This window comes from Scyliorhinus torazame, chromosome 7 (genome assembly GCF_047496885.1).
Source record: "Scyliorhinus torazame isolate Kashiwa2021f chromosome 7, sScyTor2.1, whole genome shotgun sequence".
NCBI classification, from domain to species: Eukaryota; Metazoa; Chordata; class Chondrichthyes; order Carcharhiniformes; family Scyliorhinidae; genus Scyliorhinus; species Scyliorhinus torazame.
In genome coordinates, this window is record NC_092713.1 from 253,553,532 (window position 1) to 253,568,956 (window position 15,425).

A 15,425-nucleotide genomic window follows, 5' to 3' on the forward strand; every position below is an offset into this window, starting at 1 on the left:
TTCGACCTTGCTTGAATGGTCGACGTTAACAAAATGTTAACAGCTAAGCTGAATGAGCTGGAGAACAGATCCAGGAGGCAGAAATGTGCATATTGTGGGGTTACTGAGGGCATCGAGAGCCGTTCGATCCTCCTACAGCGCTATTCGCAAGCAGAAAAAAAAGCTGCACACACAGTTTGAACTACTGTCCACTAATAAGGCTGTACGTCAGTTGCAGTGCTCAAGGAATACTTTATCGAGCACTGGGAGGCCAGTCGCCTTCTGATTCACCAATTAAAACACCAAGCAGCCTCCGGTAAGATCCTCCAGATACTTAATTCGGGCGGCAGCCTCGTTTCCGCCCCTCTCAAGGTCATTGTGGCTTTCAAGTCCTATAACAGCGACCAATATAAATCAGAGACCCCCTCTGACAAGTCGGTCATGTCTGACTTTCTAGATAGTCTGCCCATCCAGCTGTTGAGGTGTATAGAAGCTGTGAGTTGGACTCCTCGTTAATAATAATAATCTTTATCAGTGTCACAAGTAGGCTTACATTAACACGGCAATGAAGTTACTGTAAAAATCCCCCAGTCGCCACACTACGGCGATGTTCGGGTACACCGAGGGAGAATTCAGAATGTCCAATTCACTTAACAAGCACCTCTTTCGGGACTTGAGAGAGGAAACCGGAGCACCCAGAGGAATCCCAGACACGGGAGAATATGCAGACTCTGCACAGACAGTGGCCCAAGCCGGGAATCGACCCCGGGTCACTGACGGGGTGAAGCTACAGTACTAACCACTGTGCTACCATGTCGGCCATTCACCATGAGGTTTTGAAACAGACTGGCAAGGCCCTTAGCACAGATGGCTTTCCAATCGAATTTATTAATGTCTTGGAACAACTTGCACTTTGGTTATTAGCCTTGTTTAATGACTCACAATCCAGGGGTCCCCAACCTTTACACAAGCCACTATTTCCTTGCTAATTAAGAGGGATAAGCACCCAACTGAGTGCGGTTCATACCGATCCATCTCTCTGTTAAACGCACATGTTAAGCTCCTTGCTGAGGTTCTGGCGCTCCAGTTGAAGCCTTCCCTTCCCAGTTTCATTTCGGAGGATCAAACTGGCTTTGTAAAAGGCTGGCAATTATTAGCCAATATACATCGCCTTTTATTTTTATTTAATTTTTTCCAATTAAGGGGCAATTTAGCGTGGCTAATCCACCTACCCTGCACATCTTTGGGTTATGGGAGGGAAACCCACGCAGACACGTGCAAACTCCACACGGACAGTGACTCGGGGATGGGATCAAACCAAGAGATCCTCAGCACCATGAGGCAGCAGTGCTAACCACTACTCCACCGTGCCACCCCATACGTCGCCTTTTAAAATGTCATTCTTTCCCCTTCCCTTGCACTCGAGCCTGAGATGATATGATTTTACAGGGTGGAGTGGGAATATTTATTTGAAATTCTCGGGAGATTTGGATGCGGCTATAAATTTGCCTCTTGGATCTGCTTGTTATATAATGCCCCCGCGGCCAGCATTTACAAACACATTTTACTCCGGTTACTTCACCCTGAATAGGGGCACTAGGCGGACTGCCTACTTTCTCCACTCTTATCCGCCCTGGTAATAGAGCCTCTCTCTATAGCCTTGAGGGCCTCTAGTCATGAAGGGGTATGATTCGTGATGGGGAATCTCTTTATGCAAATGATCTATTTTTAGATATTGCAGACCCAACTCCCTCCATCAATGGCATAATGGAGACACTTAATAACTTTGGCTTCTTCTCTGGCATGAAATTAAATCTAGGCAAGAGAGAATGTTTTCCAGTCAACCCTCCTGAAAAGGCGAGCCTATTAAGGCACGTTACATTTCTGCCTCGCTAATGCAAATTTTTGTTACTTGGAGGTCAGGGTAGCCCCCAGTTGGGTTTCACTTAACAAACTGAATTAATCGAACCTGATAAGTAATGTTAAAACAGACCTACAGAGGTGGAATAACCTTCTTCTATCTTTGGTGGGTAGGATTCAAACAATAAAAAAGAACCTACTCCCTACGTTTTTATTCTTCTTTACACGTCTTCCCAGTTTTCTGCCCAAATCCTTTTTTAAAAAATTAAGGTTAAATTGATAGCTGCTTTTATTTGGGCGGTAAGAATCTGAGAATCCGCAGTGCTCCACTTCAAAGAGATAGAATAACAGGGGGCTTGGCTCTCTTATTACTGGCTGCTAATATTCAAGAAGTTTTATTGTGAATGAGTGATCCTGATTCCATTGGGGCCAAATGGAGGCTCACTCTTGCACTACATCCACTCTCCTTGCCATAGTTGCTGCGCTATTGCTCTTTTCTCCCACTTGAATTTCTTCAAACCTAGTGCTGGTCTCCTCTCAGTGTAGTGATCTCTATGTGTATGTACATAAAGGGTTAATGTGTAATCAGTAGCACCAGGCGATCACCAGAGGGCCGAACCAACATGGGTGTAAAATCAACTACATTGTGCTTCTCTCTCTCTCTCTTTCGGGTGTACTGTGACCAGGCCAGGAGTAACAGATTAGCTCAGGTGGTTAGTGTAGTTACGTATAGTTACTGTCGTTAGATCTTGTTAACCTTATCACTGGTATCAATGTTAAAGTAAAGAACTCACGCAATTATTGTTATAGTCACTCAATAAACCTTTTGTTACTACTGGACGAGTTAGAGTCTTCTTCATCGAGATTCAGAAAACCTCATCAGCAACCAAGGTTTGAGTAACACATATTAGACTCCGTAGTATATCAAAACACACAAAGTGTAATAAAAGATGATATAGGAGCGTAATAAGAGACTTAGGATCTGGAAACAGTTTTGACAACATTTTAAACTTATCCCCGTCTTCACTGGTCCCTATTTGTAACAATCACCTTTTCTTACCCTCTGGATTGGACCCAACATTGTGGAAAGTGAAGGGAATTGAGCATTATAGAATCATAGATTTTACATTCAGCCCATCGAGTCTGCACGGACACTTGGAAAGAGCACACTACCCAAGTCCACACCTCCACCCTATCCCCACACTTCCACCGTATCCCCACCTAACCTTTTTTGGACACCAAGGGCAATTTAGCATGGCCAATCCACCTCACCTGCACATCTTTGGACTGTGGGAGGAAACCGGAGCACCCGGAGGAAACCCACGCAGACACGGGGAGAATGTGCAGACTCTGCAGACAGTGACCAAAGTCGGGAATCGAACCTAGGACCCTGGAGCTATGAAGCAACTGTGCTAACCACTGTTGACCTGTTTGTGGAGGGAGGCTCGCCAGTTTTAGAGAGTTGCCAGACAAATTTCAGCTACCCAACTCTAGCTTTTTTCGTTATTTTCATACGGCTTTCCCTTCCTTTCCTTTCTTCTGGCTCCACCTCCCTCCTTGCTGATGTTATCCTTTGTCTGACCTGGCAAAGGGTCTATTTCAGACTGTGAACATCCTGCGGGTTACCATTGACCACAAACTGAACTGGACTAGTCATATAAATACTGTGGCTTCAAGAGCGAGTCAGAGACTAGGAATCCTGCAGCGGGTAACTCACTTCCTGACCCCCCCCCCCCCCCCCCCCCCAAAGCATGTCCACAAGTTAGGAGTGTGATAGATTACTCCCCACTTGCCTGGATGCCTTGCAGCTCCTACAACACTCGATGCCTTGCAGCTCCTGCAACACTCAAGAAGCGCAACACCATCCAGAAAAAAGCAGCCTGCTCAATTGGCTCCCCTTCCAGAAGCATTCACTCCCTCCACCACCGATGCACAGGAGCAGCGGTGTGTATTCAGCAGCACCTTGAAAACCCACGACCACTACCATCTCGAAGGACAAGGGCAGCAGATACATGGGAACACCACATGGAGGTTCCCCTTCAAGTCACTCACCAACCTGCCTTGGAATTACATCCCCATTCCTTCAATGTTGCTGGGTTAAAATCCTGGATTTGCCTTCCTAATCGCACAATAGGTGTACTTACACCACACTGAATTATAGGGGTTCAAGAAGACAGCTCACCGCCACCTTCTCAAGGGCAAATACGGATGGGCAACAAATGGTAACCGCAGGTGAGCCCACATCCAGTGAAATTAATTTTAAAAAAGACATACATGGCCATATTCCTTTGTCTGATCCTTCCCCACTAAGCAGTGCAAGGGAAAAATGGGTGTGTGAGCTGGGCCTTGTACTTGCGAGGTTTGGAGGGAGACCCTTTACAGAGTGAACGCCACATCCTCATGTGCCCAGTTGAGCCTAATTCAGCTTGAGGTGATGCAACTGGCACACTTGACAAAAGAGAGGATGATGGTTTTTTTCCCCCAAAATGTTGAGGGCAGATGTGATCGCTGTTCGTTTGCCCCAGCTGACCACATGCATAGGTTTCGGTTCTATCCCAAACTCGCCAGCTTCTGGGTTTCTTTTTTAGCACCATGGTGGATATAATCCATTTATAATTAGTCCCATGTTAATTGGCACCCATATCTGGGGTTTCGGATTCACCGGTAGTTCACTCTGGGGTACAGGCAGACATTGTCTCCTTTGCCTCACTGATGGCCCGGGGGTGGATATTGCTTGGTTGGAGATCTCCCATTCCGCCTAGTGTATCTGGCTGGTTAGGAATGTCCTTCTTACATTTGGAGAAATGAAATTCACCACCAGCAATTCAGTGGAGAGGTTTGACCCAAGATGGCAACGATTGATTTCCTTTTTTAAGGATCTAGACACTGTCAGCTGTTAGGGTTTTTAAGTAGAGTGTTTTAAGTTCATTGGTTTTATTTTTTTGTTGTAATTTTTGCATTCATGTGTTTTAGTTGGTTGTTTATTATGTAAAACTTCAATTAATATATATTTTTAAAAAATGAACCCAAAGTTCCATGGGTTTCCTCGCAACTTCCAACATGCTGAATGAACGTGTCCCAATTTTTAGCGAAAAAAGAAATTTAGAGTACCCAATTCATTTTTCCAATTAAGGAGCAATTTAGCGTGGCCAATCCACCTACCCTGCACACCTTTGGGTTGGGAGGGCGAAATCCACGCAAACACGGGGAGAATGTGCAAACTCCACATGGGCAGTGACCCAGAGCCGGGATCGAATCTGGGACCTCGGCGCCGTGAGGCTGCAGTGCTAACCACTGCGCCACCGAGCTGCACTGAAATGTCCCAATTTATTGCAATGGTAACACTTAGGCCTTTGAGTTTCAGCTTCACCCTCAGTATCTCCCTTTCTGGTCTGAGGAGGGGATTGCAGAGCATTCCCAGCTATCCATTCCTTACCTTGGCTACCTGCCTTCCTTTCACTTTCCCACTTGCTATCCTTTTCAAAATTATGGGGGTGGTGGAACAACAGTTTAAATTTATGGATCAACTCAATCATCAACCATTGTTGCTGCTTGTCTAGCAGTTATTACTCTCTGGCCTTCACCATGGGTTCTTACCCCAAGAGTGTAGTGACTTCTTCCATTCTTCTAAGAGAATGATCTCTCTTACAGCCTCACATATAGTTTCAACTCCCAATTCTCATACCCACCTATTTAAATTATTCTGCTTAATCCTTTCAAATTCAACATATTTGGCCCTCCTGTTACTTTAAACTTGTGCCTAAGTTTCTCCAGAACAAATTCACATGCACAAAAAATTGTACTTTTTACACCTCATCGACACCCCCTCTGACAGGGAAGCAGAAACTTCCCACGCCCGTTTACTTTCCATTGGTAATGCCCACTTCTCCTTCAGCCATTCCGATTGAGTCACAAATGCCCATGAAGAATGTCTCGACATCCTTTTCTCAAATTTTGATAGGATCTATAGAAACGTAATCATATCCCCACTGGATTCTGTTTTAGGGTTAGGCTCCCGTCCACCTCTGGCAGCTCTCCTTTAATTTCCAGCACTTTAAGCTGGATCTCTCTCTTCGCTCTTTCGTCTAATTCCAATTTTCTTTCCATAGATCCACATCCATAGAATCCAGACAGTGCAGAAGGAGACCATTTGGCCCATCGAGTCTGCATCGACCCACCGAAAGAGCACTCTAGGCCTTCTCCTGGGGCTAACAAAAGGAAAACACCTGCTTGAATTCATTCTCACCAATCTACCTGTGGCAAATGCATCTGTCCATGATCGCTGGTAAGAGTTACAATTGCACTGTCCCTATGAAACAAATCTGAGGACACCATCCATGGTATACATAGAAACATAAATAGAAAACAGAAGCAGGAGATGACCATTCGGACCTTCGGGCCTGCTCCGTCATACATGATCAAGTTCTCAACCCTGATCCAGCTCCCCACCCCCCCAATTCCTTTAGCCCCAAGAGCTACAGCTAACTTCATGAAATTACACAGGGCGGGATTCTCTCATCCCGCGGCAGAGTGTTGACGCAGTCGTAAACGCCGTCGTGAACGGGTCGCTCTGAGGAGCGATTCAGGCCCGCAAATGGGGCCAGCACGGGCACTGCAAGAAACGCGGGGGGTGCGGCGCCAGACCGGCGTCGGGTAAGCGTCAATGATGCGGCACCTAAAGGTGCGCGAGCGCGCACAAGTCCCGGGACCTGCAAGATGGCCGCCGCCCACGGTGCCACCCCGAAGTTGAGGGGCCATGACCCCGATACGCTGCTGGACGCAGTCGAGGAGAGGAGGGCGATCCTGTGCCCCAGACGGGAACACCGCCACCTGAGCAGCACAGTACGGCGTAATTGGATGGAGGTGGGCAACGCCGTCAGCGCAGTGGGAAACACCCCACGGACCGGCGGACTGTGCCGCAAGAAGATGCACGACCTGACGAGGGCAGCCAGGGAGACTACACAAGAGACATGCCCCTGGCACCACCCCACACCTACCACCCACACGTGAAAGTATACTCCCCCCCCCCCATCCCCCAGGGGGAGGACAAAAAAACCCCACCTGACCAACATGGGTTGCGCCCACCCATGTGAGCCGCCTTGGCCGGGTGCCCAGTGTTCCCATGCCATCATCTAGCCAACAGCTGCGCGGCGGACTGCCTAACTCTGATACATTCGCCCCCCCCCCCACAGAATAAGACCGCCCACAACCACAGGGAGAGTGATAAAACTGAGGGGGTCCACCCGTGCTGCACCCCCTCACAGTCCACGAGCAGAGGGCACTGGACTTAGTTGGCGGAGCGGAGGACCGGGAGGTAGCCCCGTGCCAGATCGGAGGCGCACCAGAAAGTGAGACTCCCCTGCCTGGCTCAACCCCCTCACCCCATTCCCCCCTCCGCCCCCCCGCCTGGCTCAACCCCCTCACCCCATTCCCCCCCCACTCCATCCACCCCCTGCTGCAGCCCGGCCCCCTGCTGCAGCCTGGCCCCCTGCTGCCTGCGCAGACGTTGCCACAGGGTTGCATGACGGGCGGCGGCAGCCCGTCCCTCTGCGGCAGCCCGTCCCTCTGCGGCAGCCCGTCGCCACAGGGTTGCATGCTGGGCAGCGGCTCTCGCCACGGCGGCCAACATCGCTGGCTGGTGCCCAAACATTATGATCTGCAGAGGGTGGGAGGGTATACGTGTTTAACGATGGTGCATGGCCCCCTCTGCAGCCAGGTGCCATAGGCTACATGTCTGCCCGGTCGGCTGATTGCGTCATAGCCACGCATGCACCAGACCCCTGCCCACACCCTCAGTGCTCCGACCACTATTGCCTGTCCCTCCTGCTAGCGCCACCGTTGGATGGCACTGCCCTCACGGGAGGCTCTCATGGGTGCGGTCCTGGACCTACCCACCGGTGGGTGCCGACAGCTGGGAGGGCCACCCCCTGGGGGCTCCGGCACCCATGCGCTCGTCCGGCAGCCTGGCGCTCAGCCAACGCTCTGGGTTGGTGTCCATCAGCCTCGCCGCCGCTAAGGCGGCTGTGGCTTTAGCGCCACCCTCCCATGGCAGGCTATTCCAGGCCGGCAGCCCTGTCGTTCCCACGCCCCCCCACCCCCCATGCCCCCAGCCACGGTCATGCCCGTCCCAACAGCCCTAGGTTCCCCCACACGCCGGCCCCTCACCTCCTGCTCCCGTATCGTCAGTCAGCATGACTGACTGGCGATATTTGTTAGCAGATTAGAACAGCGCCGTCGGGACTTCAGCCCATCTGGGCCGCAGAAATCCCGGGAGCCCAGAGGATCAATGAACGGACCCTCTCGGGCGATTCTCCGGGCAGCGCGGCGCCGATCACGATCATGCCATTTTCGCCGGTTGTGAGAATCGCAAAATGGCGTCGTGCGAAAAACCGTCTCGAGTTCCGATTCTCCGAAGCGGCTCTGCCTGAGAGAATCCCGCCCACAATGTTTTGGCATCAACTACTTTTTGCGGTAGTGAATTCCACAGATTCACCTCACTCTGGGTGAAGAAATTTCTCTTCTCTTCAATCCCAAAAGGTTTCCCCCTTATCTGCAAACTATGACCCCCAGTTATGGACACCCTCACCATCGGGAACATTCTTTCTGAATCTACACAGTCTAAACCTGTTAGAATTGTCTAAGTTTCTATGAGATCCCCTCTCACTCTTCTAAACTCCAATGATTATAAACCTAAACGACTTAGTCTCTCCTCATATGACAGTCCCGCCATCCCAGGAATCATCCTGGTAAACCTTCGCTGCACTCCCTCCATAGCAAGAACATCCTTCCTCAGATAAGGAGCCAAAACTGCACCAAATACTCCAGGTGTGGCCTCACCAATGCCCTATACAATTGCTATTCTTATACCCAATTCCTCTCACTGTGAATGCCAACATACTATTTGCCTTCTTTACGGTCTGCTGTTCCTGCATGCTTACTTTCAATGGCTGATGCATGAGGACACCTAGGTCTCTGAGTATCCACCTCTCTCAATTTATACCCATTCAAATAATAATCTGCCTTCCTATTTTTGCTACCAAAGCAGATAACCTTGCAATATAATGTGGATAATGAATCTGCCATCCATATGTCCACTCACTCAGCCTGTCCAAATCCCGCTGAAGCACCTCTGCTTCCTCCTCATAGCTCACCCTCCCACCCACCTTTGTATCATCAACATATGTATATTTATATGGCACTCTCTTTTCTTCTTGGCCTCTTTATCTCGAGTGGCAATGGGTGCGCGCCAATGGATCACCGATTTGTTTGGCAGCATCTGGCCATATCTTGCCAGCTGCTGTGGCTCTTCTCTTCGCCTCAGTCATTCCATCCTTCATTGCTGCCCACAAGTTCTGCCAATCGGTAGCATCTTGCAACCAATGCTCGTGCTCCAGTCGACTGTGTTGTTTTGGTTGCTGTGAGGCAACTATGGAGGGACCTCTCCATGGCGTGTACCTGGGGGGAATATATGAGATTTTTGGGCTGCCCCATGGATCAGGACCCCCCTCCTGGCCTTGCTGCTGGGATCCAAAGAAGTGCAGAGCATTACATTTGGCAGTAGTTTGGCTGCAGGACTTGCTGGAACATGCAGAAAATAATGCATGATTGCATTACAGGTTTCACTCTGGATTTTCAGGTAGGGTTTACTCCCTTGGCCTCATCTCACTCCCAAGATGCCCACAAGGTAGAGGGGCCTGTATCCTTGAGCAGGGGCGCTGACCAGATGCGGTCACCCGGAGCCAGCTGAGTGTGGCTCTCGCAAAGGCAGGGTCGACACTCACAGAAGTAGCTCCACTTCACAGGCGCGACTTGCTACCTGTGTGGCCCTACCACCATGCCAACATGTCATGGATTCAGAACAGATCTAGTAGCTTATACCTAGGCACCCACTGTGGGCCATCAACAGCAGAACTATATTAAACCAAACTGGAACTTCATGGCCCAGCATACCCTCACCATCAAACCAGGGATATAATAATGATTGTCAGAGAACATGGCAGAAACAGCACCAGACATGCCTAAAAGCGAGATGCCAACCTGCTGAAGCTGCACGGATGGAAAATAGCAGAAGCAGAATAGCAAAAGCAACATGCTATTGTTGGAGCTAAGTCACCGCACAACTAACGGATCAATTAAAGCAAAAAAATAGGGGAGCTAGAAAGAAAACAGGGAATTATAGACTAGTAAGCCTAGTGGGATAGTGGGGAAAATTCTAGAATCCATTATGAAAGATTTTATGGCAGAACACTTAGAAAACAGTGGCATGGTCGGACAGAGTCAGCATTGATTTATGAAGGGGAAATCATACTTGACAAATCTACTGGAATTCTTCGAGGATGTAAATAATAGAGTTGATGAGGGGGGGGGGCAATGGATGTTGTTTATTTGGACTTTCATAAGGCTTTTGCCAAAATACTGCATAAAAGATTAGCATGTAAAGTTGAAGCACATGGGATTTGGTGTGGTGTTGAGATGGATAGAAAACTGGTTGACAGACAAGAAAGAAAGAGTAGGAATTAACGGGTCTTTTTTTAAATTGGCAGGCAGTGACTAGTGGGGCACCGCAGGGATCAATGCTAGGACCCCAGCTATTCACAATACATATTAAATGATTTAAAGGAGGGAACAAAATGTAATATCTCCAAATTTGCAGACACTGTGGGAGGGTGAGCTGTGAGGAGGATGCAGTTTAAGCACAATCCAGATTTGGAACTATGTCACTCCTTCATTTGTCACTGGGTCAAAATCCAGGAACGTCCTCCCTAACAGCACTGTGGGTGTACCTACAATGCATGGACTTGCTCATCACCAAGGGCAACAGGGATGAGCAATAAGTTTTGGCCTTACCATAACATCTATGCTTGCTAAATGAATACATACATTTTTTGAAACTTCACATCAGCATTCTCATGCACTACATTTTGAATCCATGTAGCAAAGTAGCAATCCAATAAGAAATTTTATACAGAGCTGTGCTGCTCAAATACAGTTGCCTGCATCATGGGGTGAGAACTACACAGCCTTCCAATACTTGCCACCTGGTCACTCATTCAAAATAATAATTTTATTAAAATGCAAGAGGTCAAACGGCAATTATGGAAGCTTGCTGCATGAGGAAACAATCATGTCTTAAGTGGAAGGAGAAGTGAAAGAAATCTGGAAAGATAAATACTTCCCACATTTAATAAAATTAATTTATGGGATCCGAAGTCGAGTATTTACTGAGAGCAAATGGTTCAATACAGCATTGTTGCATACTATTACTCTTACCTTTCAAACCCAGGGTCTGTAATTGAAACAGCTTTCCAAGCTCAAATGGTAGAACCCGCAAAAGGTTATTGTTCAAAAGCAGTTCCCTGAAAGAAACAAAAGAAAATCAAATAAATGTGTACTTGGAAATCTTATGGGTTTCAACATTATTGGGTCAGTGTACGAAAGAAAGTCTGAATTATGTCAAGAAATCTGCTTCCTCCCTCACACTTTGTAATGGAAATTAAGGAAAATAGCTTGTGATGCTATTAATGTGCAGACTTGGACAGAACAAGAGGTTACATATTTGTCTAACAAAGAGTTAGTGGTGGGCATAGGCAATTACTATTGCGGAAATTGGCCAGCAAACACACAGAACGTGAAAGAATGGCTCCACAATTTGATCAATTTACATTGGTCTTAGTGCATCACAAAAGCAGCAGCTCAAACCGAGCTTGTTATTTTAAGAGCTTGCTAAATTTGCACTATAATTATCCGTGAAACTCACAGTTGAACGTTAGGGCTGGTAATTATGCGGACAAGTACCCTTTCGAATGTGACAATTGGTAGTGTATTGCCAATCAAACTCATGGCCCAGAAAAACAACTTAAATTATTCTATCACATTCCTGCGTGCACTTGAATTACTGTTTCTTGGTTTCTTTCCCCTCTCTTAATCCAATCAACCATGGTTTCCTTTATTCTGTTCCTGATTTGGCTAATTTATACACTGTCTCTGTTCCTCCTCAGATTCTCCCCATCAATCCTTAAATTTCATTAGTTAAGGAAATAGACTGTTGGCTGTTTATCTCCCTACACTGCATTCAGCTTGCACTCTGGGGTTGTTACAACAGGAAATGTCCAATGGCATATGTGCCTCACACCAGCAAGAGTTAGCCTGCTGTCTTAGCATTCACAACGTGCTGTCTTTGCAGGAAAACATGGTCAGAGAATAGCTAACCACACCACCTGTTCACCAAGATTAGTTAACCTATTACTGCCTGAAATCAGCCCACTGATAAGTTAAACAAGCCTGAAAAGCTAAGATGATTAAATGAGAAGTAAATTGTAACAGTTTAATATCCTGCTTTAACAAGTTGGTTTCCGACCCAAAGAATACCCTTACAGAGGTGGTAATACTGTGAAATGAAGTGAAATGCTGAACCCAAAAAAACTGTCACGAAATGTAATGAGAAACTTACAAATAAAAAAAAGATAGATTTTAACTGTATTGTGCACAGATGTTTCCTATCCTCCAATATGCAGAGATTATTGGAAATGCTGCAGATGGCATTTTTGTGCATTACTATTTTATAATATGCTTCTTCCTTTAATATAAACATTTTTTTTACATCACAAATTTTAAAACGATTGAAAGTACAAGGAGTAACCTTGCATCTTGAAAATGTTTTTGGAAATACTTTAAAACACAGTTCAAATGTGATCAATAGCAAGCTCAGGTAAAGCTTAGTTCTAAAGTACAAACCAATGCAAAAATTACAGGGCTTTAATTTCTCAGTGACATAACAATTAAGGGCCATAATTATGTTGGTGTTGTGAAATGCATTGTTTTGTCACCTCCAGAAAATACAGAAGTGGATACGAGGACTAAAATAGCTAGAAGTTAGATTTTAATGATAATTATGTCACAAATCTGTACGGATGGATTTCCGGTGGCAGGGATTTGCTGAGTGATGCGCAATCAATTACTCTCAAGACAAGGCGAGTCATAACTAATAGGCTTTAATCTGCTAGAACTCTTCCCCAGCAGCTTCGATACAGAAAGTGAAGGCTGCTGGGACGGCATCGGTTCTTATACTCCGCCTCTCAGGGCGGAGCTATGTACATCAGCCAATGGTAGACTCCTGGGTCTAACCAATGGTCATCCACCTCTCAGGTACCGCAATACCTGGTATTACCACACTGAACGGTCGCAGGAAAGGTGGCTCTCCACCTGGAAGTTTGGAATCGGCACTTTTAGACATAAAATAGGCGACTAAGCCTGCAAAAACCTCCCTCAAAGATCCCACAGATACAGAGAGATGTGCGATAACAATTCAAAATCCGAAGAGATGGTAGAGTTAGCAAGAGTCTGGAGAGAAAGAACGAAGCAGTGAACACACGGAGCGAGACAGAGTGGGTCGCAACCGAGTGGGCCGGGTTGCCAATGCACACGCTGGAATGCCCGCTAATAAACCAGTAGATGGACCTCCTAATGCAGGAGCTCCTATAGCACAGAGACATTATTAAGCTGGAGGTGACGGCAACAGTGATAGCGATGGTCGTGGATGTCCTGGCCCTCTTCAAGGAGGCGCTGGAGACGGAGGTGGCAAGGTTGGCGGCGGCCCAATGAACACTCAAGGAGAAGTTGAGGACCGGGAGAACCGATCGTGCTGCCAAAACCTCGGCACTGCGGGCCTTCTGGAGGGGGTTGTGGGCAGGAACCACATGGAGTACGCGGACTGTGAAGACAGCAGCAGCAATGAAAATTAACCTTAAATTGCGCACGATAAAGATACCTCAATTTCAATCTGCTACAAGTCCAGGAAGGAGGGGGTGAGAGCGATAATGTGCAGAAACACGAGGAGGGAGACACCACACCAGCAAGCAGACTAGCACATGAGAAGGGGGGGGGGGGGCAGGGGTTACAGCACAGCTCTCGATGGGGAAGAATCAGGGGGATAGAAGGGAAGGGGGTTGGGTAGAATGCTGGTTATGACAGGGCGCACATGGCGACAGCAGGAACAAGAACACAAGAATGGCCATCTTGGATGGCCCCAAAGGGAAATGCTGGAACGCAGGGGTGCATCCACAAGTATAGTTGACCCCGTGGGGAGCGGGCACAAATCTCCCCCTCCCCCCATCAGTATAGTCACCTGGAGCACCAGGCGACTTTACCGCCCAATGAAAGGACCCAGAGTCTTCACACATTTGTAAAGTGTGGCGGCTGATAAAATCCTCCTCCAAGAGATACACCGGAGGGAGAAGAACTGACTGAGAGTAAGAAAGAGTTGGGTAGGACAGACATACCAGTCGTGTTACGTGACGAGGGCTAGGGAGGGCAGCCATACTGCTCAATAAGAGGACGGCATTCAAAGTGACAAAGTCGGTTACGGACTCAGGGAGACGGTGTGTCATAATAATATAATCTTTATTGTCACAAGTAGGCTTACATTACACTGCAATGAAGTTACTGTGAAAAGCCCCTAGTTGCCACATTTCGGCGCCGGAGGGAGGGCCTTTCGGGAATTATGGGAAACCCATGCAGATACAGGGAGATCGTGCAGACTCCACACAGACAGCGACTCAAGCTGGGAATCCAACTTGGGACCCTTAATTTAATACACTGACTCCCTACCCGTAGTGCTAGATGCCAAATACAGTGGTAAGCAAACAGGACTCAATGCAGCTCGTCTTATGAAGAGTGGTTGAGGACTCTGGGTTTGTATTCGTTGGGAGTTCAGAAGGACAAGGTGGGATCTAATTGAAACTACAGGATATTGCGAGGCCTAGCTAGAGTGAACGTGGAGACGATGTTTCCACGAGGAGAAAAAACTAGAACCAGAGGGCACAGCCTCAGACTGAAGGGACGATCCTTTAAAACTGAGATGATGAGGAATTTTTTCAGCCAGAGGATGGTGGATCTGTGGAACTCATTGCCGCAGACGGTTGTGGAGGCCAAATCACGGAGTGACTTTAAGACAGAGATAGATAGGGTCTTGATTAATACAGGAATCAAGGGTTATAGGGAGACGGTAGGAGAATGGAGGTGAGAAAAATATTAGCCATGATTGAATGGCGGAGCAGACGGGATGGGCCGATGGTTAGCGGTGTCCTGAATGGGCACCAGTGCTTCTTTTAAACGTATATGTGCCCAATTGGGATGACGCAGAATTCGCGAAGAACACCATGGCAGAAATCACCGACTCATTATGGGGAGAGACTTCAACTGCGAAGTGGACCCACAGAGGAGATTTCCAGCCCCAAAGCAGGGTAACAGTCAAGCATGGCAAGAAAGCTGAACATCTTCATGGAGCAGATGGGGGCTGTGGACCCAGGGAGGTTCACTCACCCAAGGGAAAAGGAGTTCTCCTTATTCCCCCAGGTCCATAGGGTGTACTTGGGGCGACTTCTTCATCGTGGGGAAATCAGTGCTTCCAGGGATAGTTGGTGTGGAGTACTCCACAATTGTAATCTCCGACCATGCTCCACATTACGTGGATGTGAGGTTGGAGATGGGCCGGATTCATCTCGTTCTATGCTTCTAACACTTCATTCCAACTGTTTTAAACTCTCTAACAACGTTCTTATTCAATTACTTCCAGATTTAGCGATCTT

At 47.6% G+C, this 15,425-nt stretch overlaps 1 protein-coding gene across 5 annotated transcripts in view; it reads right to left on the minus strand.

The window, feature by feature from the left end:
* LOC140426958 (CCR4-NOT transcription complex subunit 6) overlaps positions 1–15,425 on the minus strand; it is a 164,570-nt gene that overhangs the window by 83,760 nt on the left and 65,385 nt on the right. For all 5 annotated transcript variants that reach the window (XM_072512270.1, XM_072512272.1, XM_072512273.1 and 2 more), the window contains exon 4: positions 11,110–11,195. In XM_072512270.1, the coding sequence (XP_072368371.1) occupies positions 11,110–11,195 (86 nt within the window). The remainder of the gene's footprint in view (positions 1–11,109; positions 11,196–15,425) is intronic.